This window comes from Molossus molossus, unplaced genomic scaffold (genome assembly GCF_014108415.1).
Source record: "Molossus molossus isolate mMolMol1 unplaced genomic scaffold, mMolMol1.p scaffold_m16_p_20, whole genome shotgun sequence".
NCBI classification, from domain to species: Eukaryota; Metazoa; Chordata; class Mammalia; order Chiroptera; family Molossidae; genus Molossus; species Molossus molossus.
In genome coordinates, this window is record NW_023425356.1 from 25,140,894 (window position 1) to 25,165,420 (window position 24,527).

Consider the following 24,527-nt stretch of genomic DNA (forward strand, 5'->3'; position numbering starts at 1 on the left):
CTGGGGGACCTGGGGTGCCCCTCTTAGGGAGGGGCAGGGGGCATCCAGAGGCTGGCAGTCTTGGATTACCACCCAACCTCCTCCTTCACTCCCAGGGTCCTGCCCAGGCTTCCCTGGCTCCAGCCACAACATCCTGTGTGGTTTGGCCTATAGATCTGGAGCGGATGACCCCCAAATAGCCCTGGCAGATTCCCCTGTGACCCGCCCACACCACAATCAGGCGCCCCCACCCTGGCCTCCAGGGCACTGCCCAGAGAGTATAAATGGTGCTGGAGGCTGGTGGACACAGGCGAGCTGAGCCCGAGCAGCAGACCCAACGAAGCCTGAGACCCAACATGAGGCCCCTCGTGCTCCTCGCCCTACTGGCCCTGGCTGCACTCTGCCTCACTGGCCAGGCAGGTAAGTATCCCCCATTCCGCCCCAGACAGTGAGGAGGGGAACTCTTACTCTTCTCACCCCTCCACTGATAATCCCGTTGGCCCTCTAACTACCCTCCTATGGGCTCAGTCCATTTGCTCCTAGCTCTGTCCTTGTGGAAGGAGAGGGGGAAGAGCAAGCTGCCAGAGGCAGGGGGCAGCAGGGGCCTAGGGGTCAACAGGGGTGAACCGGGCTTCTTTTCTTTGCAGATGCAAAGCCCAGTGGTGCAGAGTCTGGCAGAGGTGCAGGTAGGAGGCAGGCCTGATGGGGCCTTTGTGCCATATCACCCAGCTGCCCAGTCCCTGCCCCATCATCCCAGTTCCCTCAGTCCTATTCCCCCTCTTCTGCTGGCTCCTGTTTGGCTGTCAGAAAGGCCCACCTTCTCCCCACCTTATCCCCCCAAATGCACAGCCACCTGATCCCTGCCCCTCTACTCCACAGCCTTCGTGTCCAAGCAGGAGGGGAGTGAGGTGGTGAAGAGACTCCGGCGCTACCTGGGGTGAGATAAAAAAAAAGGTGCTGGGAGGACAGGGAGGACCCCTGGTGAGGACTCTGGAGTCCCATGTGCATTGGGGGTGCGGGGGAGTTTGTGCTGAGGCTGATGCCACTGTGTTGGGCTCTCAGAGTCCCAGCCCCCTACCCAGATCCCCTGGAGCCCAAGAGGGAGGTGTGTGAGCTCAACCCGGATTGTGATGAGCTGGCTGACCACATCGGCTTCCAAGAGGCCTACCAGCGCTTCTATGGCACAGCCTAGAGCTTGCAGCCCTCCTGGCGGTCCCCTGCTCTGGTTCCTCTCCTGGACCCCCTCCCCTTCCCTTGCCCTGACCTTCCTGCACTATAAATGTGGGGTCACCATCTGCTCAGCTGCTCCAGAATAAACTCCAAAAGAGGAATTGGGGTCTCTTTGTCTATCTATGGAGTGTGTGGCAGGTGAAGGGAGATGCTGGGAGGATGGGGAGAAGCAAGAAGGTTTTATTTCCTATAGTCCCAAAAAAATGCTTCCAAAGTCTGTTGATTTTTTTTTTTTTTTATTTGTACCTGCCTCATTCCAGAAGCACTAAAGGTGGCTTCCTAAAGTCTAACTAGGGTTTCCCCTCTAGCCCAGCACCCTTCCCTCACCCCAGCCCACTGTACCATCCATGACACCCAAATAGACCCAAATCCCAAAGACTTGAACACCTTGAGTACATGACTGTGACCAGGACAGACTCAACACTATAGGCAAAGGGCTGCCGGCAGATGGCACTGCCTGGTTTGGGAGGTGGCGGGCAGGAGCAGGCCTCCTGGCCTGGTTAACAAGCATTCAGGGTTGACCTAGGTTAGTCATGTTAGTTCTTCCTTGGGCTGAGCATAGAATTTCAGGAGGACCAGAAATGGGACCAGATGTAAAAGGGCCCCAGCACCTCCCCATCTCAGCCTCTGCCAGGGCGGGAGGGCTCTCCAGCCTGGACACACACATGTTCCCTCTCAGACCCTCAGCACTTCCCCAAGACCCATCAAGAGCACCCCCTGTGACCCTCCTGCTCTGCCAGCCCCACCAGCTCTTCTCTCCTATCCTTTCTTTGCCTTTTCTCCTCTGTACTCTCTCCTCAGTTACTTTTGGTTCCAGGCTTAGATGTGCCCCCAACTTTTTCAGGTCTGGGTCTGGGCTCCTCCCCAGCATCAAGGCCTGGCCTTTGCCTCCCTCCAGGGCTGGCTCAGAGATGGGGCCTCACTGTTGTTTGGTGTTAGTACCCCCCTCCAGCGGGCCACTCTGCAGTAGGGGGCATGTACTGGGGACCCGAAATAGGGAGGCTGTGAAGGCAGCAATGATGAGCAGGTTCCCAGCCACTGCCAAGCCTAGCGTGGTCACTGTGCCTGCCAGGCCCAGGGGCGGGTCCTGCGTGGCCAGCCAGGCTTGGCGAGATCCCATATCAGCCAACACTGCCTCCAGCTGGAAGTGGGTACCCAGCACTGCACAAATGTGGAATAGCTGGTGGCTGTGGCCTGTGAGGAGGATGGGCAGGTCAGAGCACATACCCCATTCCCAGGGCTGTCGCAACTCACTCTGACCCATGGCAAGTCACCCCATTCTCTTGGCCTGCTACTACCCTAAAATTAGGAATAAAAAACCTGATTCCAAGAGTTATTGGAAAAAGTGAATGAGCTGATATGCATAAAACATAATGCCCCTAGCTTTGCTTGCTGTTATCTGAGAAGTGGAGGGTGGGCCTGGACTCTGAGGATCTTCCAGTGACACTGTCTTCTGGCTGTAATATACTATTTACTCAGTTCAATCTCTGTGCTCTGGGAAGCTGTCTCCCCTCACCCTTTCCTAGGCCAAGCCAGGACTGCTCTCACCGATGTAGTCAAAGCGTCCTGGTGCCAGCCGCTCAGGCAGGTGAGAGGCGAAGAGAAAACCAGTGAGCAGTGCACACAAGAGGTGGTAGCCATGGCTGGTGCTCAGTGCCTCCTGCCCACAGCTGTGGCCCCTACCCCAGCACAGTCCCAGCTGGCAAAGGAAAAACAGGGCTGAGCGGGAAGGGCTTGGGGAGTGGACCCAGATGTGTCTGGGACCAAGTGAGGGGGAGGGCACAGCCAGGCTTGGTGCTGGGCCTGGAGGGTGGGCAGCAGGGCTAGGTGAGGGATTGAGAGGGCAGGGCTGGAAGGGGCACTCTAAGGGTCAGAACAGGAAAACGGGGGCCAAGGCGCCCTTACCCGATAGAAGAGTGGGAGGTTGTCATACAGGAAGGGGTAGGCGAAGGCGCCTGTACGGAGGATCTTACTGAACCCAGGGCTTTCCAGCTCAGGGAACCTGGGAAGCAGGAGGGAAAGGCTGGTCACTATCCTGGTACTAGGGTGGGTATTAGAGGAAGGCAGGAGGCCTCTGACCAAGATGGAATTGTCGATATAGCCTAGTGATGCATGACCCCTCTATAAATGACCACATCTGTAAAATGGGGATAAAGACATCTTAGGTGGCTGGGAGAATAAAAGAAACAGTACATGCCCGGCCGGTGTGGCTGTGGTTGAGCATTGATCGACCCATGCACCAACATTCCTGGTCAGGGCACATGCCTAGGTTGTGGGCCAAATCCCTAGTAGGGGGGCATGCAGGAGGCGGCCAATCGATGTTCTGTCTCATTGATGTTTCTCTCTCTCTGTCTCTCCCTTCTCTCTCTAAAATCAATAAAGAAAAAAATATTATAAAAAACAACAGTGCAGGTATGGTGCTAGCGCACAGGCTCTGGCATACATTAAATCTCAATAAATGGTCCCGTTGCTCTTAATATTGTCCAAGAGCGATCCCAAGTGTGTGATTGAGGGTACCCTGTCCTGTCCCTCCGCCTTCCCCTTCAACACTGGCCAAGAACCCACCGGGAGTAGCAGGAGAGGCCGGTGCACAGGAAGGAATTGAGTGCGGCGGCAGGCACAAAGAGCTGATGCAGGCGGCCGTGCAGCCAGGAGGTCGGCATGGAATAGGCGGCATAGGGGAAGGCGCAGCCTGGGGGGCGCGGGGCAGGAGCTGAAGCCCTAAGGGCGTGCTCGGGATGGAGCACCGTGCCATGCCACGCCGCCCACCCCCAAACCCCCTCATCCTGTTGTCCCCACCCTCTACCCCCGTCTCCCGCGGGGCTCACCCAGGCTGTAGAGGCTGAGCGCTCCATAATCCATGAAGTAGCAGATGTGCCGAGCGCGGGGTGACATAGAACTGAAGGTGTGCGCACAGCACGACGTGAAAGGGTAGAGACAGGCGGGCAGCAGGAAAACCAGCAGCGGCCAGTGGTAGGGCTCCGCCCAGAAGCCCGGGCCCCCTGAGAGCGCCAGCAGGCGCCACAGGAAATACCTGTGGCAGCATGTGCTCAGGCCGCCGCGGAGTCCCGCTACTCCGTCCCGCAGCCTGCCCCAGTACCCCTCTCAGCGCAAGGCCGCAAGGCCAGGGACAGCCTCCCTCACCAGGTGGGCAGGAAGTGAGTCCAGATGTTGACAGTCTCGTTGGTCATCTGGAAGGAGCTGAGGATACAGTCCAAGGCCGAGCTGGTGGGGCAGCGGTAGCCAGACATGATGCTGTCTTCCCAGAACACCTGGGGTAGTTGCGGGGGGGGGGGGGGGGGGGGGTCACTATGCTGGATCCACTCTCTGAGAGAGCTGTGGAAGCAGGATTGACGACAAATGGGCTGGAGGTCATAATGGCCCCAAAGCCAAACTAAATCTGACTTCCCTCTTATCACAGGTTCTAATACCCAGAAAGCAGATAAGAAACAGAAGAGCCAAGGAAAGGGGACAAAATAGGATGGGGGAGTCCACCAGCACAGACAGGGTGCTCTGGGGAAGGGGGGACTCTGAAAGAGCATTCTGGGCCTGTCACAGGCCTGTTCCTTAGAGAACAGAAGAGTCTCAAACTGGAATGGGAGGGATAAAAGTTTGCAGGAGGGACTTCCCCCACTGCTGAAAGAGAAGAACCTCAACCCCAGTCAGTCCCCTGGGGAGTAGTTGTTGAGTGTAGCCCCTCACCCGGGGGACCTGGTGGACTTGCAGGAGTTGGGGTAGCTTGAGACTGAGCATGGTGGCCTGGCACCTCCACGTTGACCTAGAGACAGGGGTTGAGCAGGGAGGAAATCAGGTATCTGCTCCCATCTACAGACTCCTTGTCACCCAGGTCACTGAGTCCCAGAGTAGGCTGTACACACATGCGTGTGAATCGTAGGTGGCTACTAAGCTTCCTTCAGGACAGAGGGGGCTGGTCCAGCTTCCCTGACCCCTCCCCATCCTAGCCTAGGGGCATTCAGTTTCCCCTTTGGGGGGCTGGTCAGCCTTAACCCAGTAGAGTGGAGGGGGCCTTCTCCCCAGCCTGAATGCTGCCTCAGTTAGTAAACCTAGACCCTGAGTCCAGTCCCCCAGCCCTCCAGTTCTGTCTCAGGAGATGCTTAGCTCATGGAGGTCAGCACAGAGAGACCCCAAACCCACCCAACACCAATGAAGGCCCTTTGCCCACAGGGTGCAGGCTGAGCACAGAGAATTCCTGGAGAGGCCAGATGCCGGGCAAGGAAGTAGGGGGATGCCTGGCTCTTCTCTGAGGACACTTGTGCCCCTGGGACATTCAGGGTCCCTGTCCCTCCTAAGCCCCATGCCCCTCAGCCCCAGACCTGTGTGCTGCCTCCGAGTGGCCCGGTAACCGTGGCTCTGCTGCCCCACCCGCCTCAGGCCGCCTCTCCCAGGCACATTCCTTGGCACAAGTGGTGGGGCTGGGCCAGCTAGGCGGGTGGAACCGCCCCAGGAGGTGGAGAATAGGACACTCCCCCCATCTCCCAGGGCCAAAACTTTCCAGCAACTCTACAGCCTAGTCCCGCCTCTCTTCCTGCCGCCAGCTTCACGGGTGCACAGTGGGCCTCACACCACCAGTCAGTCCCCCAACAGCTTGGGGGCTCTTGCCCCTGAACTGAGTATTGGGGACTCAGCTGGGCACAAGACAGACCTGGTCCCTCGTCCCTGCACCCCGGCTGAGCTTTAAGATAGAGGCCTTGAAAGGTATTCCCTGCCCAGGAGCATGATGGGGGTGGTCTGACCCATCTGGAGTGCTGCCCAGCGACCTGGGAGAGGGGTGGGAAAGGAAGATGCTGGCTGGGCTCTAGATTTCCTCAGGGTCCCTTCTCTTTGCTTAGGTTTTAGTGTACTGTTGCCTTGGAGATGGGGGAGGGGCTGGAGCAGACTGTAATTCCCCAGAATGGGTGGCAGAGCCCCAGGTGAGCTTCCTTACCCAGAACTTTACTGGCGTTCCTACGCAGGTGGGTCAGCAGGCCCAGGGTGCTTCTGCCAGCCAGGCCAACGGAAGGAAGGAGAGTGGCAGGCCAGTAGGCCAGGCCTGGGCGGGGAGTGGGAGACAAAGGGGAGCCAGGGAACAATCTCAGCCTTGTCCAGCCTCCAGGGAGTAGTGCAGGGTGGCCCAACCCCATTAGCAGGCAGCTCACTGGGCCTTTTGCACACAGCCAACCCCTCCAGCCTGACTCAGACTCAGAGATCAAACTGGCCAGAATAGCCTAAAGCCCTAACCAGGATGTAGGCAATGTGGTGCAGGCTCCCTTTTAGATTGGGCTGTGCCACCATTCCAGTTCTCCCAGGCATTGAGGATGGGCTCTGCCACAGGCTGGGTGGAGAATGTTAAACTCTGGCCTTGGATATCAGAAACCACTCTCACTGCACCGCACCTCTGAGCACCTGGTGCTGGGCAGAGTCCAGAGCAAATGCCTTTAGCAAAATGATGGTTGGTTCAACCACAGGGGATCTGCCAACCTTACTCCCCAAAGACACAAATGAGTTACGCGTCCTTGCAGAGGGACAGGGATTGAGTCTGGTTTCAAGACTCATCCTCGCCCTGGCCGGTTTGGCTCAGCGGTTAGAGCGTCGGCCTGCGGTCCGGAGAGACCCGGGTTCGGTTCCCGCTAAGGGCACGTACCTCGGTTGCAGTTTGTCCCCGGCCCTGGTTGGTCGTGCGGGTGGCAGCCACTCGATGTGTCCCTTTCACATCGATGTTTCCCTCTCTCTCTCTTCCTCTCTCTCCCTCCCACTCTGTCTGTACAAAAAATGAAAAAATGTCCTCGGATGAGGATAAAAAAAAAAAAAAAAAAAAAAAAAAAAAAAGACTCATCCTCTCCTCCCCTTTAAGGAAGTGTCTCGATTCTGAGGACCCAGTTGGAGACAGCAAACCAGCACCAGGCAGCACTGTGGCCTTCAAAATACTTTCACCCATCACCCTTACAAAAGCACCAGCTCAGTTCACAGGATCAATGAGCTTGACAGTGTCACAACTCTCTGGAGCTTTTGCCGGAATTGCCAACTTCTTGTTTCAATGGGTCCACCCTGAAGCCTTTCCAAAAGGCCATTTTAGCATGCTATCTCTAACATCCCAATAAAACAGTGCAGAAAGGCACCAGGAGACAGGGAGTGGGCTTCAGAGGTCTTTATTAAGTGATGCTTTAGTCTCAGTCTGTCAGGGATTGGGAGTGGGGGTGACCCTACTCCCCCTAGGTTGTCCCAGACTTGCTGTCTTGGAGGAAGGAGGCAGGAAGCCTGCTCTCCTCTGAGAACAGCCTGGGAAGCTAGGCTAGTGTTGGGGTGAGGGACAGCAGAGCTGAGATCCTCACCCTCCACTCCCAGGGAGAAGGGCCAAGGCAATCCTGGCCAGTCACCCACCCACAGCCCTGCTCTTGCTGCTCCTTTCACTGTCCTGAGCTATTCATGATCTCTACTCCCACAGTCACCTCCACATTCCAAAAGCTAGCCCCATGCTCAGCCCCACCAGGTCTTCAGTCCTGGGGAAGGGCGCAGGAGGAAGCCCATCAGGATTAGGGCCCCTGACTGAGCAGCTTCAGGAGGCCTCTCCTTTCTGTAGTCAAGGGACTGGTGGGCACAAGAACCCTCACTGGCACACAGGCCGGACTGCCTGCAGCCGTTGGTGGGGCCTGCTCCCTGCCCTGGAAGCTAGATGGAGGGAGCGAGAAAGCAGAGGTGGGACAAATGGGTGTGCAGCCCCAGCAGCATGAGGGGACGCAAGCCCAGGCCCTGCTATCACTGCAGCCAGCTCCAGGCCCCTCTTCAAGTCCCCAAGCTCCAGAGCTGCCCAGACCCCACATGGGGAAGTAAGAATGGGTGGTCTTTCAGGAGGGAAGGGTCTGCAGAAAACCACCCAGATATCTGGTGTTACCCACTCTTTCCCCGGGGCTGGAGGGCCCAAACTCCTAGCCCCAACCACCAGTACTGGGCGAGGAAAAAGGGCCTCTTCTGCATCCCTTCTCCTCAGAGGTCCAGGAATCACTCCAATGAAACACAGACACCCATGCCTGCCACCTGCCTCTGGGGACAACAGGAGTGCTGAGGCAGGAAGGCTGACTTGGGGCCCACAGGCCTCTCCTGCTCCAAATACTTTCCTCCCTTTCCTGACGTCTTGGCAACAGGGGGACCCCACCCTCCCAGCTGGCTCCTGGGCCCTCCCTCAGCCCGTGTGCAGCTGGGCTTCCTTCTTGAGTGCGTGCGTGAGTCTGTGTGTGGTGGGGTGACTACGGGTGGTGTCCTGGCCGCCAGGGAGGGCAGAAGAGATCTGGAGTCAGCCCCACTGCAGGGCTTGGGAGTCAGTCTCAACCAATCTCCTTCCACTGCTTGTAGAAATCCAGAACATTCTTGATGTCCACACTGGCATGTGCAGCAGCCTGCAGGGCTGTCTGTGGAAGGGGGATAAGAGAGATGAGAGTCTAACCTCCTGAACTATGGGACAAGTCACTAAGGGGCTAGGTAACAGGTGATGAAAGAGGAAAAGAGCAACTGTCAGGAAGGTCTGAGAAGGGAGCCTACTCGGGTACCTCCTCCCCATTCCAGTCCCCTCACCTCACCCCATAACCCACCTGCATAGGGCCCGAGAGCACGCTGGGGTTGTCCAGTGGAAGGCCTGTGATGATGGTCACCATGCCACTTGGGTCCTCCTCACCTGCCCCCTGGGCTAGAGTCAGCTGTTTGCAGCTGTCCAGGATCTTATAGAGAGTCCTGGTGGGGAGGAGGGGGAAGGTAGGCCAAGCCACAGCATTAGCACAGCCTGAACACTAGGATTTCCAGGGCAAAGGGGAAACAAGGGGTGGGGAGGGCACCAGCAGGGAGCAAGAGAAACCAGGCAGCTGAGGCAGTGGGTCCTGGGAAGCTGGTACTGGAGGATATGCTATGGGGAGTGGGCAAAGGCACACTGAGTGAGGCACCAAGCCTAAGCATCTCAAGGCCCCAGGGACTCAGGTGTTGGAGCAAATTCTTCTAAGGAGAGACTCGCAGGAGGCCCGAGGCTGGTCCTGCCACCTGTCAGAATTCCTTGGCCCTGTCCTGCTCTCCCAGGGAATGGCACAGTGGAGTGAGGCAGGCAGCCTATCTGAGGTTCTAGGGGTGAGGGCTGAGACTTTACCAGGCATCTGCATCCTGTCTCTTTAGTTTATGTCGCTCAAAGTTCTTCCCCACCTCTTTCTGGCAGCGAATGTACCTGCAAAGGACATAGGAGAGTGGAGGTGGGGGCAGAGGAGAAAGGATGCCTCACACAAAGCAGACTATTGTGGCTCAGGGGCCCAGTTCTACGGGTGCAGGGAGGGAGCACATCTCTCCCCTCACAGGTCTGTTGGGAGCCATTTTGAAGTTTCCTGGCTGCTGGCTCGCTTTTCCTCCTGATAACATCAATTCCTTGGTTCCCCCGGGAGGGGAGAAGTAGCAGATGCTTTTCATGTCAGGGTTTCTGGAGACAAGGTCCGAACAAGTAGGCTTTGTGCAGCTTCCTGACAGATGTGGGGGTGTCGGCTAGCAGGGAGGCCAGAGGAAAAGGCCTGTGTGGGGCTGAGGACCCACATGCTGCAGTGCGCTCATCGTGGCTTCAATGGGAGGTGGGAAGCCCTAGGCAGCCCCAAGGAAAGCACTCCCACCCTAGCAAACCGGATTCAGTCTCTACTCGAAAGCAGGAGAAACTCTGGCAAAGGTGCCCAGGGCTGGGCTTTGCTCCCCTCTCCCCGGAGACGTTGATCTCATATCTGCCCCAGAGGCACATGAACAGCAGGTCAGTGCTCCCCTGCAGAGCTCTTGGCTCCTCCGAACACCCTCAGTACCTAAGAACTTGACTTATTATGTCTTTGGTTTCCCTCCCCAGCAATGAGCAAACTGTGAGCAGGGACTGCAAGTGTGTATCTCACCCACAGGTAACAAGAAACACACAAGCACTTGTTGCCTGGGAGACGAATGACTCTGCATAGGTCTAGCAGGTCTGCACTCACCTGTTTCCTTTTTTAAATTCTGCCTCTAGGTATCGGATCCCATCCCGGGCTCCTGGGTGTTCCTTCTTAAGCAAATCCAGGCCATCGATCACTAATGGCAAAGTGGGTGGGGGTGGGGAAGGACAAAACAGATGAACTCAGAGTGCTGTGACATAAGGCTCTGCTAGATATACCTGAGCTCCTCCAGCACACACTGCAGGAAAAGAGGGACCATGGCTCTGACAGGGCTCCTGAATAAGTCCTTTCAAAGTATGACCTTCTGCCAGTCACATACCTGGCAATTTACCAAGTGCTTTCATTAATTCATTTATTTATATTTGGTTAATCCTCACCTAAAGATATTTTTCCATTGATTTTTAGATAATGTAGAAGGGAGAATGGGAGAGAAACAGAGAAACATCAATGTGAGAGAGACACACTGATTGGTTGCCTCCTGCATGACCCTGAGTGGGCCTGGGGTCAACCTACAACCTAGGCAGGTGACATTGATCAGGAATCGAACAGGTGATCCTTTGGTCCATGTGCTGACACACTAACCGCTGAGCCAAACTGGCCAGGGCCCAAGTGCTTTCATTTAGATATTCTTATGTTTCTCCCAACCATCAGGGTTTAACAGAGATTATCATGCCCATTTCACAGATGAAATGACTGAGGTTCTGAGGTGGTAGGACTTGACCAAGGCCACTGTATATAAACTGGGCCCCAAATAAGGGTCTCTCAATCCCAACTCCAGAGTTTCTTTTAGCCACAGTCTATCTGTCCTCTCACCTCCCCGATATGCTCACCTGTCCTTGGGATGATGACAATGAAGCGGCCACTGGTGGCCAGCTGGCGAATGATGGGGAGGTGGTGGCAGAGGGCCTGGGTGTCAGGGACGAGGTAGGGTGACATTGCTGACTGGGCCTTGGGCTGCTGTAGGCTCCCTTCCAGCTGAGAGACCTCAAGCTGATGAGAGAAGACAAAGTGGGTGGAGCTGTGTGGGCTCCACAGCCTGGGCAGGGGGAAAAGGGACAGGGGACTCCTCCCACCAATGGCCTTGGAGGAAAAGTAGACAGAAACAATGGTGAAAGAAAAGGAAAAGAGAAGTGAAGGCAGCAAGAGTATGTCAAGGCTCTGTGAAGAGTGGGATTCGAGAGGGCAACCTGGGAGGCAGGAAGGTAGTCATCCGGGCAACGCGGAGGGCGACGGGGACGGGGGCTGCGGCTGGAGGGTGAGGATGTGCCAGTGGGCTTTAGGCTATAACCAGATCAAGAGCAGAGGGAGCAGATGGGCTCCAATTTCCTACCTGAAGTCGTAGCTGGGCCATGTCCCTCATTAGCCTATTCCGCCGAGCTTCTTCTTGTGCCTGAGGGAAAAACCAAATGCTAAGAAACATGTGCTAAGCTTGGGACAAGGAGTTGGGCCCATATTCCTTTCTCCAGCTGTCAAGATCAAGAATTCTGGAGTCTGAAGTAGGCATAGCCTCATACAAAGTCAGCTCTCTATTGATCCTGCGAAGTGAAAACAAGAGAAGCATGGGAGAAAAACATTCCTCACTCTGTTCCCGTACCCAGAAGGGAGGGAGAAGACAGAGGCACTGTCATTGCGTAGGACAGCACCTGGCTGCGCCTCAGGGTCTGAGCTCCGCCCCTCTGCTCCTCTCAATCCATTCTCCCTCCCAGGGGATACTGTCCATGCACACCCTCCAACCCTGCCTTCTATCACCATCCACTTGCCAATTTCTTCCAAATCTGCAGCTTCAGCCTAGACCTACAACCCTGCCCCACATATCCAACTGCCTACCTGGCAGTTCCATCAATTCCTCAAAAGCTGCTCCTCTTCCTCTAGTGTTCCCCAACTCGGTAAAGAAACCACCATCTGCCCAAGTCAGAAAGCTGAGTTGGCTCTGACTTTATTTTCTCTCAGCCACAGCAGTTACTGGCTTCCCAGCCCTGTCAATGGTACCTACTAAAAAAAATCATTAAAACGCCTTCTGCATTCCTCCATCTCTACTGCACAATCCTAATCTAAGCCAGCACCTCCCACCTCGACTATTATAACCACCCCGTTACTGGTCTCTACCTCTAACCTAATCCATTTTTTCTGCCTGTAACCAAGCCATCTTCCAAAAGCCATCTGATATCCATCATGACCCTGACTAAAAGTCCTTTGATGGTTTTCCTTTGTCTTCTGAATGAAGTCCAAATTTCTTATTATGGTCTAAAAGATGAGGCTACGGATGGAAACTTATCCTACAAGATATGGGGAGCCACTGAAGGCCCTGTGATGAGTACAGTAGCATCATCGGAATGGTACTTTAAAACATGAGTCTGGAATGTATCATCTCATTCTGATCACGAGAGGACACCAGACAGAGCCAAACTGAGGGATAGTCTACAAAGTAACTGACCAATACTCTAGAAGTGTGAGGGTCATGACAGACAAGGAGAAACTGAGGAAATGCTAGACATGACAACCAAATGCAGTATGGGATCCTGGAAAAGAAAATAGACATTAGTGGAAAAACTAGCGAAATATGAATCAAACCTACAGTTACTGGTATGTATCATTCCTTACTTCTGATCATTACAATACGGTTAGCCAAGATTCACACCCACTCCCACCCCCCTGCAGAGTCCAGCACAAGAGTGGTCCTGACCAAAGTGCTGAGAGGAAATACTGGTAGAGGAAGGAAAGAAGACCAGAGCCTAAGTGAGAGCCATTTTTTCACAGGCCCTGTGGGCAGACTGGTGAGGAAGTAGAGCTCCGTGGACAAACTTCCCCTCTTCTCACTGCAGAAGTCAAGCCCAGGAATCTTACTTTTAGACTAAAATTGGAGTTGTGAAACCCCATGTCCCAGAGAGGGAGATGAGGGCACTTAGGTAAGTACTCCTCAGAGAACCAGTGCGTGTGAATGGGGATCCACCTGGACCTAGGAAAAGCAGAGTTGCGTGAATCTCAGGCTCTGCTACCACTGGTCCAGCAGTTCAGAGATGTAGGCTGACATGTTCCTCAGGGAAAACCTGAGGTCCCATCAGGGAAGGGTCCCCAAACCAGAAAGATGCTAGAGCCCTGAAAGTAGAAGCAGTGGCTTCTGGTGCCCATCTAGACTGCAAAGAAGCTGAGCATCCCAGCAGCTTAGAACAAGGACAGGAGCCTGGACTGTCCAACTTCAGAGCCCTGGCACTTCCTCATCTATGAAATGAAGATCCAGCACCCACCTCACAGGACTGCTGGGAGGGTTAAATGACTTATCACATGCAAACCAGGCTTTGCAAAAAGCAAACTCTCGATAAATGAGAAGAGATGGCATGGCAATCTGACAATGACCACGCTGCTGCTAGGGAGTAAAGCCCTTGGGTGCAGCCCTGGCCGGTTTGGCTCAGCGGTTAGAGCGTCGGCCTGCGGTACAGAGAGACCCGGGTTCGGTTCCTGCTAAGGGCATGTACCTCGGTTGCAGTATGTCCCCGGCCCTGGTTGGGTCATGTGGGTGGCAGCCACTCGATGTGTCGCTTTCACGTCGATGTTTCTCTCTCTCTCTCTCTCTTCCTCTCTCCCCCTCCCACTCTGTCTGAACAAAAAAAAAATGCAAAAATGTCCTCGGGTGAGGGGAAAAAAAAAAAAGCCCTTGGGTGCAAACCTGTGACTTGGGCAGAGCAGAAGGCAGTCCCAGCAGGCAATGTGGCCCATGTCCAGCTTGGCCTGTGGTGCCCAACACCACATGGGAGGGACTCTGAGGTCTCCCTGCCCCCCAGGATGACTCTTCAAGAATTTCAGGCTAAAGGAAATGCCTGCAAAAACTTTAACATCTTTTGAAGCTGTGTAACTTCCCCATAGTTATTTTTGTAACCCCCTCACCCCGTGTTTTCCCCTATGGAACAGCAATAAAAGTCTTAACACAAAGGTTTTCTTTGTTGTTGTTGTTAATCCTCACCCGAGGATATCTTTTCTGTTGATTTTTAGAGAGAGGACACACACACACACACGTTGCATCTCACACAGATCCCAACACACACACATACACACACGTTGCATCTTGCACAGACTCCCTCCCCACCACACACATACACACTGGTTGCACCTCGCACAGATCCCAACCAGGGCCGGGGATCAAACCTACAACCCAGGAGTGTGCCCTTTACTGGGAATCGAACCCATGACCCTTTGGCCCATGGGCCAACACTTTAACCACTAAGTCACACCAGCCAGGGCCAAAGGGTTTGTTTTCAACAAAATGCCCTTGTTTTTAAGACAGCAGCCCTAGACGGTTTGCTCAGTGGTTAGAGCGTTGGCCTGCAGACCAGAGAGTCCCAGGTTCAGTTCCCACTAAGGGCACGTACCTTGGTTGCAATTTGTCCCTGGCCCCAGTTAGGGTCGTGTGGGTGGCAGCCACTCGATGTATCTCTCTCGTCGATGTTTCTCTCTCTCGCCCTCCCTCTCTGTCTAAAGATAAATGCAAAAATGTCCTTGGGTGAGGATTAAAAAAAAAAAAAAAAAAGACAGCAAGGAAGGGAGTTTCTGGGGAGCCTGTATCCCTTCCCAGACAAGCAGACCATCTGCAGAAAGAGAGTGCTCAGAAAGGTAGATAGGGAAGCCTGGGGCTAAGGAAGGAAGGAAGAATGTGGGGGAGGAGACTGGCTTAGGATGAAGAACCTGAAGCTTGCCAGACACCACCACCCCCAGAGCTGTGCGGGCCCCACTGTGGAACCTAGATTGTTGGTCACAAAGTATTAGCCTCACAAGAGAAAGATCTGTCTTGATTGGGGCTGTAACCTCAGTATCCAGAACACTGATGGGCCTGCCACAGAGCAGACTCTCAAATCCGTATGGAATGAATTACTGAATGGAAAGACAACACAGGCCACTTCCATCTGTTTGGGGTCTCTGTGGGATGGATCAAGTCTGGGACAGAAGAGTTTCTGCATGGTGTCTGATACCAAGAACCATCTATTCCCTCCTATTCCTCAGTCTTCCTCCCTCTGAAAGGGAAGGGAAAGAAGCGTTTGCTGTGATAATGTGCAAGGTGCCTGACAGGTATCATCATTTCATCATCACAATCCCCTAAAGTTGATTCTACTGTTACCAGTGACTCACTCAATTCACAGACGAGCCCTGGCTCAGAGGTTAGAGCGTTGGTCTGTGGTCCGGAGAGACCCGGGTTCGGTTCCCGCTAAGGGAGTGTACCTCGGTTGCAGTTCATCCCCGGCCCTGGTTGGGTTGTGCAGGAGGCAGCCACTCAATGTGTCACTTTCACATTGATGTTTCTCTCTCTCTCTCTCTTCCTCTCTCTCCTTCCCATTCTGAACAAAAAATAGAAAAATGTCCTCGGGTGAGGATAAAAAAAAAAATCACAGACGAGGTGATAGAGGTGGCCCTCAACCCCCAGGCAGTCTGGACACTGGTTCAGTGCCATGTTGCTTCTGCTCAAAGAAACTCTAACTTCTGCCTATCGGCCCATCCCTTAGTTCCTTCCCTGCCTCCTCTTTGCCTAGGCTCGGTCCCCTCAACCCCACTCACCACATTCCTCAGTTAAGAGCCACTAGTTTGAGCCTCCTACCCTGGTTTCTCAGTGAGCTCAATGTGACCAGAGTGTACCTGGGGTGCGGGTGGGCGGGAGGGGGTGGAGGACTGACTCACCATGCGGAACTGGGCCTGGGCTTGCTGCAGCAGGCTCTCCTGCTCAGATTGGGCAGTGCTGACGAAGATGCCGACCTCTGAGCTGAACTGTAGGATGCTGCCTTGGAGGCGGGCGACGAAGTGGCCAAAGCTGCGGATGCAGCAGATTCGCACAACTGCCTGTGAGAAGACACGGCTGAGCAGGGCTGCCTACAGGGGCTCCGCCCTCCTGTCTCCCTGTGTGCCAGCCACCTCAGCAACAGTGCTCCTTGGAAAGGCTCGTGGTCTTGGGGTGGGAAAGAGGAACACCGAAGCCCAAAGCCTCTAGCTGCCAGAAAAGGAGTCAGCATGAAGGACGAGGAGACTCAGGACCAGGGAACCAGGACTCGGGCTGAGGGAAAGAGCCAGGAGCACTGGTCTGGGAGTGAGGAGGCCTGACTTCTAATGCTACCTCTCCTGAGTCTCGGTTCCTCCGATGTCAAACGAGGGGACTGCACTAGATCAACATTTCTAACTTATTTATGTCAGCAGAACCCTTCTTCCCCACCAAACAAATCTTATCTAGAACGCTAAAATATTAAATAAAGCCAAGCTGCTCTGGCTAGAGTGGGAGCAAACAAAAGGTATGTGTGTTAAGGTGGTGGTGGGAGGGGCCTGGGAGGCCTGTCTGCTTGGCTTTCCTCTGCTGCCCCCAGATGGCCCACGTGGTGACACAGATTCAAGGGCAAAAGTCACCAAAGTGGACAGCACATGACCTTCCAGCTCCAACTCTCTGATTGTCTGATGTTCAGCTCAGAGGAGGACGGGCCCATAGCAGAGACTCAAAAGATTTCAAAGCCCCAATAATTCACTTGTTCTGTCCTCTACAAAACATGAACAAAGGGGAGGAAGGCTTGTTCTACAACAGGAGACACTACCAACAGCAGACCTGTGCAAGGACGACACCCTGCCAAAAAGGAAAGACAGCTCAAACGGCTCCCTGAATAAATGAGGACTCAGCCTGCAACCCCAAGGACACTCTCCCTGCCTAGATGGGAAGGGTACTTGCCTGCCTCCTCCAAATGAGCCCCTGCTTTGCTGCTGTGTCTGACTAACAACAGAGCTTGTGGCCTGAGAAATGATATCCTCACCTCCTCTAAGGTGCTGAGCAGGGGCCGATCCGTGTCAAAGTTAAAGCGTCTGTGGGCAGCCCGGAGGGGAGGCAGGTTGCGAAGTGCCATGTCCTCTGGGAGCAGCAGGCAAGAGGGGAGGTCAGGCAGTTCACAACCTTCAAGAAGATCATGGACCTCAGGACACAGGGCCAGGCCTGGGGAGAAAGAGGAGCCATGAGGCCACCTGCCCTGTCCTTGGGGAATTTCCAGGCTAGTGAGATAGGACATAGCCCAGGACAGAATGGGGGAGACATGGAGAGGGAAGGAGAGAGACAAATACATGGGCTGTCAGGCAGAGCTCTAGAAGCCCAGAGCTGGAAGGGTTGGAGGAAAGAGCAGGTGGAGAGAACCAGGAGACCTCAGACCTTAGTCTGGGGCTCCCTGACCACAGGACAATTACATCGGGATGAAAGAGGATGGGCTCTGGAGAAAGGAAGGAACAGCCTTTGGGTAAGTCCAGTGGTAGAAGGGAGATTTCCAGCTGGAAGATGGTAGGAGGGAATAAGCCAGGCAGATGAACGCTGGGGGTCAAGGTTGATTCTCAATGACCAAGGCACCAGTGGGACACCAGCTACTGGGGCGGGCCTCCAGGCTCCCCTCACTCTGCTCTTGCCCACTCCACTGCCATCCCCAGGGAGTACACTCCCTGGCAGACCAGGCCACCTGCCCACAGTGGGGCAGTGTTGGGGTGAGAAACCAGAGAGGCCAAGGCCACAATGACTGCTATGTGTGAGGGAGGCTTGGCATTGAATCCCATTAACCTCCTTACCCCAAAGGCCAGGTTACCAGGAAGGGGGGATGGACTTGAGGGGGCCAATGAGGGAGAGGGGAAAGGAGAGTAGTGCCAAGGACTCACTCACCAGACCCTTGGAGTTCACCAGCAGCTGGCAACAGATTCAGCAACACAGAGAGGCGGTTCCACAGACTTTGAGAGCTCTGGGAAGAGAGGGCAGAGGAGACCCTCAGCCAGGGCAGTGTGGGCGGAGAGCAGTGAGCAAGAAAAGGTCTATACTTGAGAGGCCTGAGGGCTGTGGCCACAAACCTAGAGGGATTTGACAGAAAAACACAGGCCAAGGGGGGCTTGTGGAAGTCTTGGAAACAGGGAGCTGGTCCTGTGAGGAACGAAGTGGGCCATGGAGCCTTACCAAACTTCACCACCAGCTAAAGGCTTCACGAAAAAAGAAGGTATGAGACCAGCAAGGACTTTCTGGATCTTGGCGGTGGGAGAAGCCAGAGCTGGAGGCGGCTTCTCCCCATCTAGTACAAACCCTCAGCACACTCATGTTGGGACACCTCTCAAGGACGTGACCCTTCATCTCCACCTTACCACACCTCCCCTCAATGACAAACAGTGACTAAGTAAGCTGTCATCAGACATAAGCACACACCCAAGGATGTGCCTGGCCCTGACAAGTCTCATCTAGGGCAACCTACAGGGAGAAGGGACCTTCACACAGGGCAGGTGTGCTAGTAACTAAAGCACGCTGAATTAAAGCCTCCAGGCACTAGAGGCTCAAGACCAAGATTCTGAACCTAGGTAGGCCACCACTGCCCCAGCAGACTCCAAGCCATCAGCCCGACACCATTTGCTCTGGTTGCACGACGAAGCTATTCTCAAATCTGTTCCCTTACCCGAAAAACCTTCACAACCCTTGTCTGAAAATCCCACCACCCCCTAGATCCCATCTCTTCCGTCACTACTCAGTATGCTCTCCTTTTCTCAAGACTCTCTGAACACATATTCTCATCATTAATCTTAATGGCAGGTAGCGTGCCCAGTACTGAAGATACAAAGCAGGGTAAGCAGCTCTTTCCCATCCACACAATTTTCCCAGGCTCTCTCTTCCAGGGCAAAGGTCAGGCCTAATCCTTCTCCTGTAGAAAGTGTAAGAGCTCAGCAGGAAGGGCAACAGTTCTTATCTCGATCAGACCATTGGGCGGGATTCCTAGGCCCCATCCTGACTGACGTCCTCCCCCAAAGCTCTGAGACCTGACAAAGGGCAGTGGAGCAACACACCTGTGCACACACAATGATGAGGTCGGGGTTGGTCCGCAGCCAGTCCAGGAAGACTTTCACAGCAGGAAGCAGGCCTTCAGCCATCAGGACTTGCAGCTTCTCCTGGATGCTGCGCTCATTCCGACAGGAGTGCCCACTGGACTCACTCCCCTCTGACTCAGAGCCCTCCTCAGAGGCTGGGGGTGGGTGAAGAGAACTGGGATGAACTAATGGGTATGTGACAACAGGTTTTAGCTGTGGGGGGGACTCTGTCTCGACTCTTCTTAAGAATTTTGGTATGAAAGATAGAAAATTCACTTACAGACCCCTGCCTAATTTTTCCAAGCCCACTAACTTTTTTTTCAATTGATTTTTTTAGAAAGAGAAGGGAGAGGGAAAGAAACATCAATGCAAGAGAGCCACATCCACTGGCTGTCTCCTACGCACCCCCTACTGGGGATCGAGCCCACAACTCGGACACTAGATCAGTAATAGAACTGGCAACCTTTTGGTGCACAGAAGGAGGTCCAACCAACTGAGCCACTCTGGCCAGGACAGGGCCCACTAACTTTTAAGTGGTTGCTTTTATTTACTTATTTTGTTAATCCTCACCCAAGGGTACTTTTCCATTGATTTTTAGATAAAGTGGAAGGGAGGGAGAACAGAAACATCATGTGAGAGACATATCCACTGGCTGCCTCCTGCACAACTCTGACCAGAGCCAGGGATCAAATCTGCAACCCAGGAACATGCCCTTGACTGGGAATTGAACCTGCAACCCTTTGGTCCACAGGCCAATGCTCTAACCGCAGAGCCAAACTGGCCTGGACTTAACTGATTGTTTTTATTTTACTTTATTTTTTTTATCCTCACCCGAGGACATTTTTTTCATTTTTTGTTCAGATAAAGTGGGAGGGAGAGAGAGGACGAGACAGAGAGAGAAACATCAACGTGAAAGGGACACATCGAGTGGTTGCCACCCACACAACCCAACCCAACCAGGGCCGGGGACAAACTGCAACCGAGGTACGTGCCCTTAGCAAAGGAACTGAAGCCGGGTCTCTCAAGACCGCAGGCCGATGCTCTAACCGCTGAGCCACACTGGCCAGGGCTTAACTGGTTGTTTTTAAACCAAGAACTTGGTGCCTTTTAAAATATGATTCTTGGCCTGGCCAGTGTGGCTCAGTGGATTGAGCACTGTCCCATGGACTGAGAGGTCCCAGTTCAATTCCTGGTCAGGGCACATGCCCAGGATGCAGGCTCGATCCCCAGTGCGGGGTGTGCAGGAGGCAGCCAATCAAGGTTTCTTTCTCATGTCGATGTTTCTCTCTCTCTCCCCTTTCCTTTCTCTAAAGAAAAAAAAAAAATCAATAAAAACATACTTTAAAAATAAACAAATGAAGCCCTGGCCGGTTTGGCTCAGCGGTTAGAGCGTCAGCCTGCGGTCCTGAGAGACCCGGGTTCGGTTCCCGCTGGGGGCATGTACCTTGGTTGTAGTTTGTCCCCGGCCCTGGTCAGTTGTGCGGGTGGCAGCCACTCGATGTGTCCCTTTCACATCGATGTTTCTCTCTCTCTCTCTCTTCCTCTCTCTCCCTCCCACTCTACCTGAAAAAAAAAAAAAGTGTCCTTGGGTGAGGATAAAAAAATAAATAAATAAAAATAAAATAAAATAAAAATAAAATAAAAATAAACAAATGATTCTTTTAGACTCAAGCTAATTTGTGAGACTGGTCTACAACCATAATGAAATTATATTTATGAAGTGCCTACTCTGTGCTAGAAGGCAGGGAAGACAGAAAGGAGCTGAGGGAGAAAGAAATGGGACACTGCCCTGGCCGGTTTGGTTCAGCGGTTAGAGCGTCGGCCTGCGGTCCTGAGAGACCCGGGTTCGGTTCCCGCTAAGGGCATGTACTTCGGTTGCAGTTTGTCCCCGGCCCTGGTCAGTTGTGCGGGTGGCAGCCACTCGATGTGTTCCTTTCACATCGATGTTTCTCTCTCTCTCTCTCTGTTCCTCTCTCTCCCTCCCACTCTACCTGAACAAAAAATGGAAAAATGTCCTCGGGTGAGGATTAAAAAAAAAAAAGAAATGGGACACAGAATAGAACTACTTATGGCTCCTAGCTATTCAATTTTGCAGGTCAGAACACTGAGTAGCTCTCCACCTGAGTATCAAATTCTATTTATTTATTTATTTTTTGATATTTTGTTCAGATAGAGTGGGAGGGAGAGAGAGAGAGAAACATCGCCGTGAAAGGGACACATCGAGTAGTTGCCACCCGCACAACCCAACCAGGGCCGGGGACACACTGCAACTGAGGTACATGCCCTTAGCGTGAACCGAACCCGGGTCTCTTGGGACCGCAGACTGACGCTCTAACCGCTGAGCCAAACTGGCCAGGGCGAGCATCAAATTCTTAATCTCTCTTATTCATTCAATATTTCCGAAGTCCCATCCATATGCCAGGTACTATGTTAGCTACTGAGAATAAAACAGACTATCCTGCCCTCAAGAGGCTCACAGGTTGGTTGGAGAGACAGACAAGTCAGTAGATAATTTCACTTGAGTGGGAAAGAGCTGGAAGCTGCACACGTGCAGAGGCTATAGGAGCCCACAGATCAAGGAACTTTTAAGCTAAAATCTATATAGCAAGGAAGAATTAGCCAAGCGACAGGCTCAGAACAAGAGACGAAAAATATGCTCCAGACCAAGGGAGCATCATGCACAATCACTTGGGGGTACAGGACAGCATTTAGATGAAGGATGGTAGCTATTGCACCACCAGATTGCTGTAAAAGTTAAATAAGACAATACCTGAAAAAAGTCCAGCCTAGGCTTGGCATAGAGTATACTCAAGCAGTGCTCCCTCTGCAGGAAAGACCCCCAGGAGATAAGTCTCACTCTAATCGACCTACCCTGGTCGGTGCTGGTTTTTCTAACTTCCAGGAGCCCTGACAGAACCTGGGATGGCATGAGGGGAAGAACACTAGCTGCACTTGTCTTGTGGAGAGGTAAGTCCCAAACCCACAGGGCAAGGTGAAGGGAGAAAGGAATAAAACCATGAAGCAGGCTGGAAGATGGAAATGAAGAAGTGAGCAGGAGAGGGGGTTCTCAGGAGAAAACTCCTGGCTATGAAGAGGACCAAAGGTAAGGCAGCAAAGGTGGGGGTGAGAGGTGCTTGCACAGACAGTGAAGTGGCTCTCAGATGAGTAATGATGGCATGGAGGTGTAGACCAGAGCAGGATGATAAACAGAGGCCCAAATACCTGGCTCTGAGGGCTTATCCACATCCCCATTGACACAGGGCCTGTGGTTGGCCAAGGTGTGAGGTTCAGTGGTGGGCTGGAGGAGCAAGTTGCTGAAGGTGGGGGCCAGTCGGAAGCAGCGCTTGGTCTGGAACATCTGGGTGGACATGGCTTGTAGATTGCTGGCAATGCTAGCCTCACTGGGGCCCAGGGGGCCATTGAGGGACTCAGGAGCCTCTGACCTGGCCCGAGGAGGTTCCAGGGCTGGGGACCTTGTCCCCTCCTCATCCTCCATATCTTCCAGGTCTGATCGGGACTCTTGGCTATTCATTTCTGAGTCTGTCTCAGCATCAAAGGCCGTTCCCCCACCTTCAAGACTCTTGTCGGAGCCACTGTCTGAGCCCTCACTGGCATGGGCTGACTCATGGCTTGAGTCAGATTCAAAGCCTTCACTCAGGTCACTGTCATCACCAGCTTTGGGCAGGTGGCGGTGACGGCGGCGGCGACGGAGGCAGGAGAGGCGGGAGAACTTCCGGTTCTTTCTGACCTCACCCACTTGAGGTGCTAAGGGAGGGGGCTCCTCCTTCTCCAAGGGTTCCTTGGACTCTGGTTCATCTGTGGAAAGAGGATGGTCAGGTGGGGCCTAGGAACAAAATGGAGGCTGAAAGCAGCAAAGTACCCTTAGACACCACCACCCCGTCACGCCTGTTTCCCTTCCTTGGTCTGCATGCTCACATTTGAAGCCACATCCTCCCCCATTCCTGTACCTGGACCATCACTCTGGAATGCTGGGACGGGATTTTCGCCCTCTTCCAGCTCAGCCTGCAGCCGTATGTTGACATGATTGACAAGGTGAGAGAAGAGGGCCAGGGTAAAGGCAATCGCTGCACTGTACTGCTTGGATCCTAAAGTGAGGAAAGCCAGGCATTAGGGGCCCGGGACCCTGAGGAGGAGGAGGGCCCATTAATTCCAACCCCGTATCACCTATTCTCAATCCTTCCAAGGACTGAAATACCTCTCAAAGCTTCTTCTAAGGTAAAATATATTTCTCAGGTCTCTGCACTATTACCCTGCAATCTAGAATGTGCCAGATCACCCAGCCCTTCCCCACATAAGTGTATCCTCTTGTCCCATCTCATCCTCCTGGCTTTGATGCCTTCACACAGGCTCCTCTGCAAACCCCAAGCACCTTCACATCCAGCCCTGCCTTTCCTTTCCTACCTTCCAACCTTGCTCTACATACACCTCTGCCAGGAGCTTGCAGAATTGACCCTTGTGTCTACCTGGGGCCTGGCCAAGAGTGTGTGTTTGTGGGAGGGAGTGAGGAGGAGGGGAAAAGGAATATGCCACTGCCTTGTTCATTCATCAGCAGGTCCTTTAGGGTAAGGCGCCTTATCCCTTATTCTCCCACAGCCAAGCAGTGATACAGTAGTGAAGAGGTTGCTTGTGGAAGGAAGTTTCTAAATAAGAAGTTTCAGAAAAGGGTAGTGAGGATCCCAGAAGCCAGTGGAGGAGAAAAGAGGGACCCAGGAGGAGTTACCTGCTCTCTTCAAGCTGTGCACACCCATAAGGCAGATGATGACCATTTGAAAGATTAGAAGGTCTGGGAGGAAAGCATATCCGTTCTCATACTCTTCCTCATCCTCACTGGTCAGGCTGAGGTTGGGTGAGGAGGGCAGGTAGAAGAGACAAAGGTTGAAGTCCTCCAGGACTGACTGGCAAAGGGATGTCAGCTCTGAGTCCACAGAGCTATGGAAGGGCAAGAGTAATAGGGGAGGTTAGTCATGAAGGCTGGGGCAGGTAAAAAGAGCTGGGAATGCGGGATTCAGAGAAAAGACTAAGGAGTCCTGCAGGGAAGACTTCAGAGAGTGCAGCATGGGCACTCAGTGCAGGGCTGACCTCTAAAGCAGACAAAATAACATGGGAAGAACAGGCACAAAGTGGAAGGGATATTATTGGGCTTCCCATTTGATTGCTCCTTCTACATCTAGTTAGTGCCCATTCTGTGTCAGAGAAGAGCTGCCCAGAGAATGGGCACAGAACCATTGGGCAAAACAGTGAGGGATGCCAAGAAAAGGCTAACTGGCTAGAGAATTTCCACCTGAGAAGCAGAATTCAGCAGCCTACTCCCTCCTCTTCAAGTGTCCTCAGTAAAAGGAGCTGTCATGGATGGGCTCACAGGACACAGTTCCTGCTCATGCTCTCTTCCACTCACCTGCTTTTGGGCTGCAGGAGGCTTTGCAGATACATAAAGTTTACCAGCAACCTCTTAATGTCTTTACATCTGAAATCAGAGGAGCCCAGGGTAAATGGTGAGGGGCTCCAGAGTCCCTCTTTCAAATGCAGAAAGAGTCCCTC

The 24,527-nt window shown here is 53.5% G+C and overlaps 3 protein-coding genes across 7 annotated transcripts in view; 1 reads left to right on the forward strand and 2 right to left on the reverse strand.

The window, feature by feature from the left end:
* LOC118637905 (solute carrier family 25 member 44) overlaps positions 1-1,268 on the forward strand; it is a 55,238-nt gene extending 53,970 nt beyond the window's left edge. The window contains exons 9-11 of the mRNA XM_036273569.1: positions 627-665; positions 859-916; positions 1,042-1,268. Coding sequence (XP_036129462.1) covers positions 627-665; positions 859-916; positions 1,042-1,171 — 227 coding nt within the window. The 3' untranslated portion in view covers positions 1,172-1,268. The remainder of the gene's footprint in view (positions 1-626; positions 666-858; positions 917-1,041) is intronic.
* A 196-nt stretch (positions 1,269-1,464) lies between these two features.
* PAQR6 (progestin and adipoQ receptor family member 6) lies at positions 1,465-6,236 on the reverse strand. 2 transcript variants are annotated; one of them, XM_036273574.1, is made up of 8 exons: positions 6,155-6,236; positions 4,912-4,987; positions 4,354-4,481; positions 4,038-4,243; positions 3,775-3,901; positions 3,115-3,211; positions 2,758-2,908; positions 1,465-2,403 (listed from the first exon to the last, which is right to left on the reverse strand). In XM_036273574.1, exons 2-8 carry the CDS (start codon positions 4,960-4,962, stop codon positions 2,129-2,131), a joined length of 1,035 nt encoding a protein of 344 aa, XP_036129467.1. In that variant the 5' UTR covers positions 4,963-4,987; positions 6,155-6,236; the 3' UTR covers positions 1,465-2,128. The 2 variants fall into 2 exon arrangements, with proteins under 2 accessions (XP_036129467.1, XP_036129466.1); XM_036273573.1 differs by lacking the exon at positions 6,155-6,236 and adding an exon at positions 5,544-5,611.
* A 1,554-nt stretch (positions 6,237-7,790) lies between these two features.
* Positions 7,791-24,527, reverse strand: part of SMG5 (SMG5 nonsense mediated mRNA decay factor) — a 31,605-nt gene continuing 14,868 nt past the window's right edge. For 3 of the 4 annotated variants that reach the window (XM_036273564.1, XM_036273565.1, XM_036273568.1), the window contains 14 exons: positions 24,385-24,453; positions 23,710-23,918; positions 22,937-23,074; positions 22,191-22,784; positions 18,948-19,123; positions 17,791-17,866; positions 16,910-17,085; positions 15,801-15,959; positions 11,470-11,529; positions 10,970-11,129; positions 10,185-10,275; positions 9,335-9,409; positions 8,793-8,931; positions 7,791-8,612 (listed from right to left, as the gene is read on the reverse strand). In XM_036273564.1, the coding sequence (XP_036129457.1) occupies positions 8,529-8,612; positions 8,793-8,931; positions 9,335-9,409; positions 10,185-10,275; positions 10,970-11,129; positions 11,470-11,529; positions 15,801-15,959; positions 16,910-17,085; positions 17,791-17,866; positions 18,948-19,123; positions 22,191-22,784; positions 22,937-23,074; positions 23,710-23,918; positions 24,385-24,453 (2,206 nt within the window). In that variant the 3' untranslated portion in view covers positions 7,791-8,528. The remainder of the gene's footprint in view (positions 8,613-8,792; positions 8,932-9,334; positions 9,410-10,184; positions 10,276-10,969; positions 11,130-11,469; positions 11,530-15,800; positions 15,960-16,909; positions 17,086-17,790; positions 17,867-18,947; positions 19,124-22,190; positions 22,785-22,936; positions 23,075-23,709; positions 23,919-24,384; positions 24,454-24,527) is intronic. The other variant, XM_036273566.1, reaches the window with a different exon arrangement.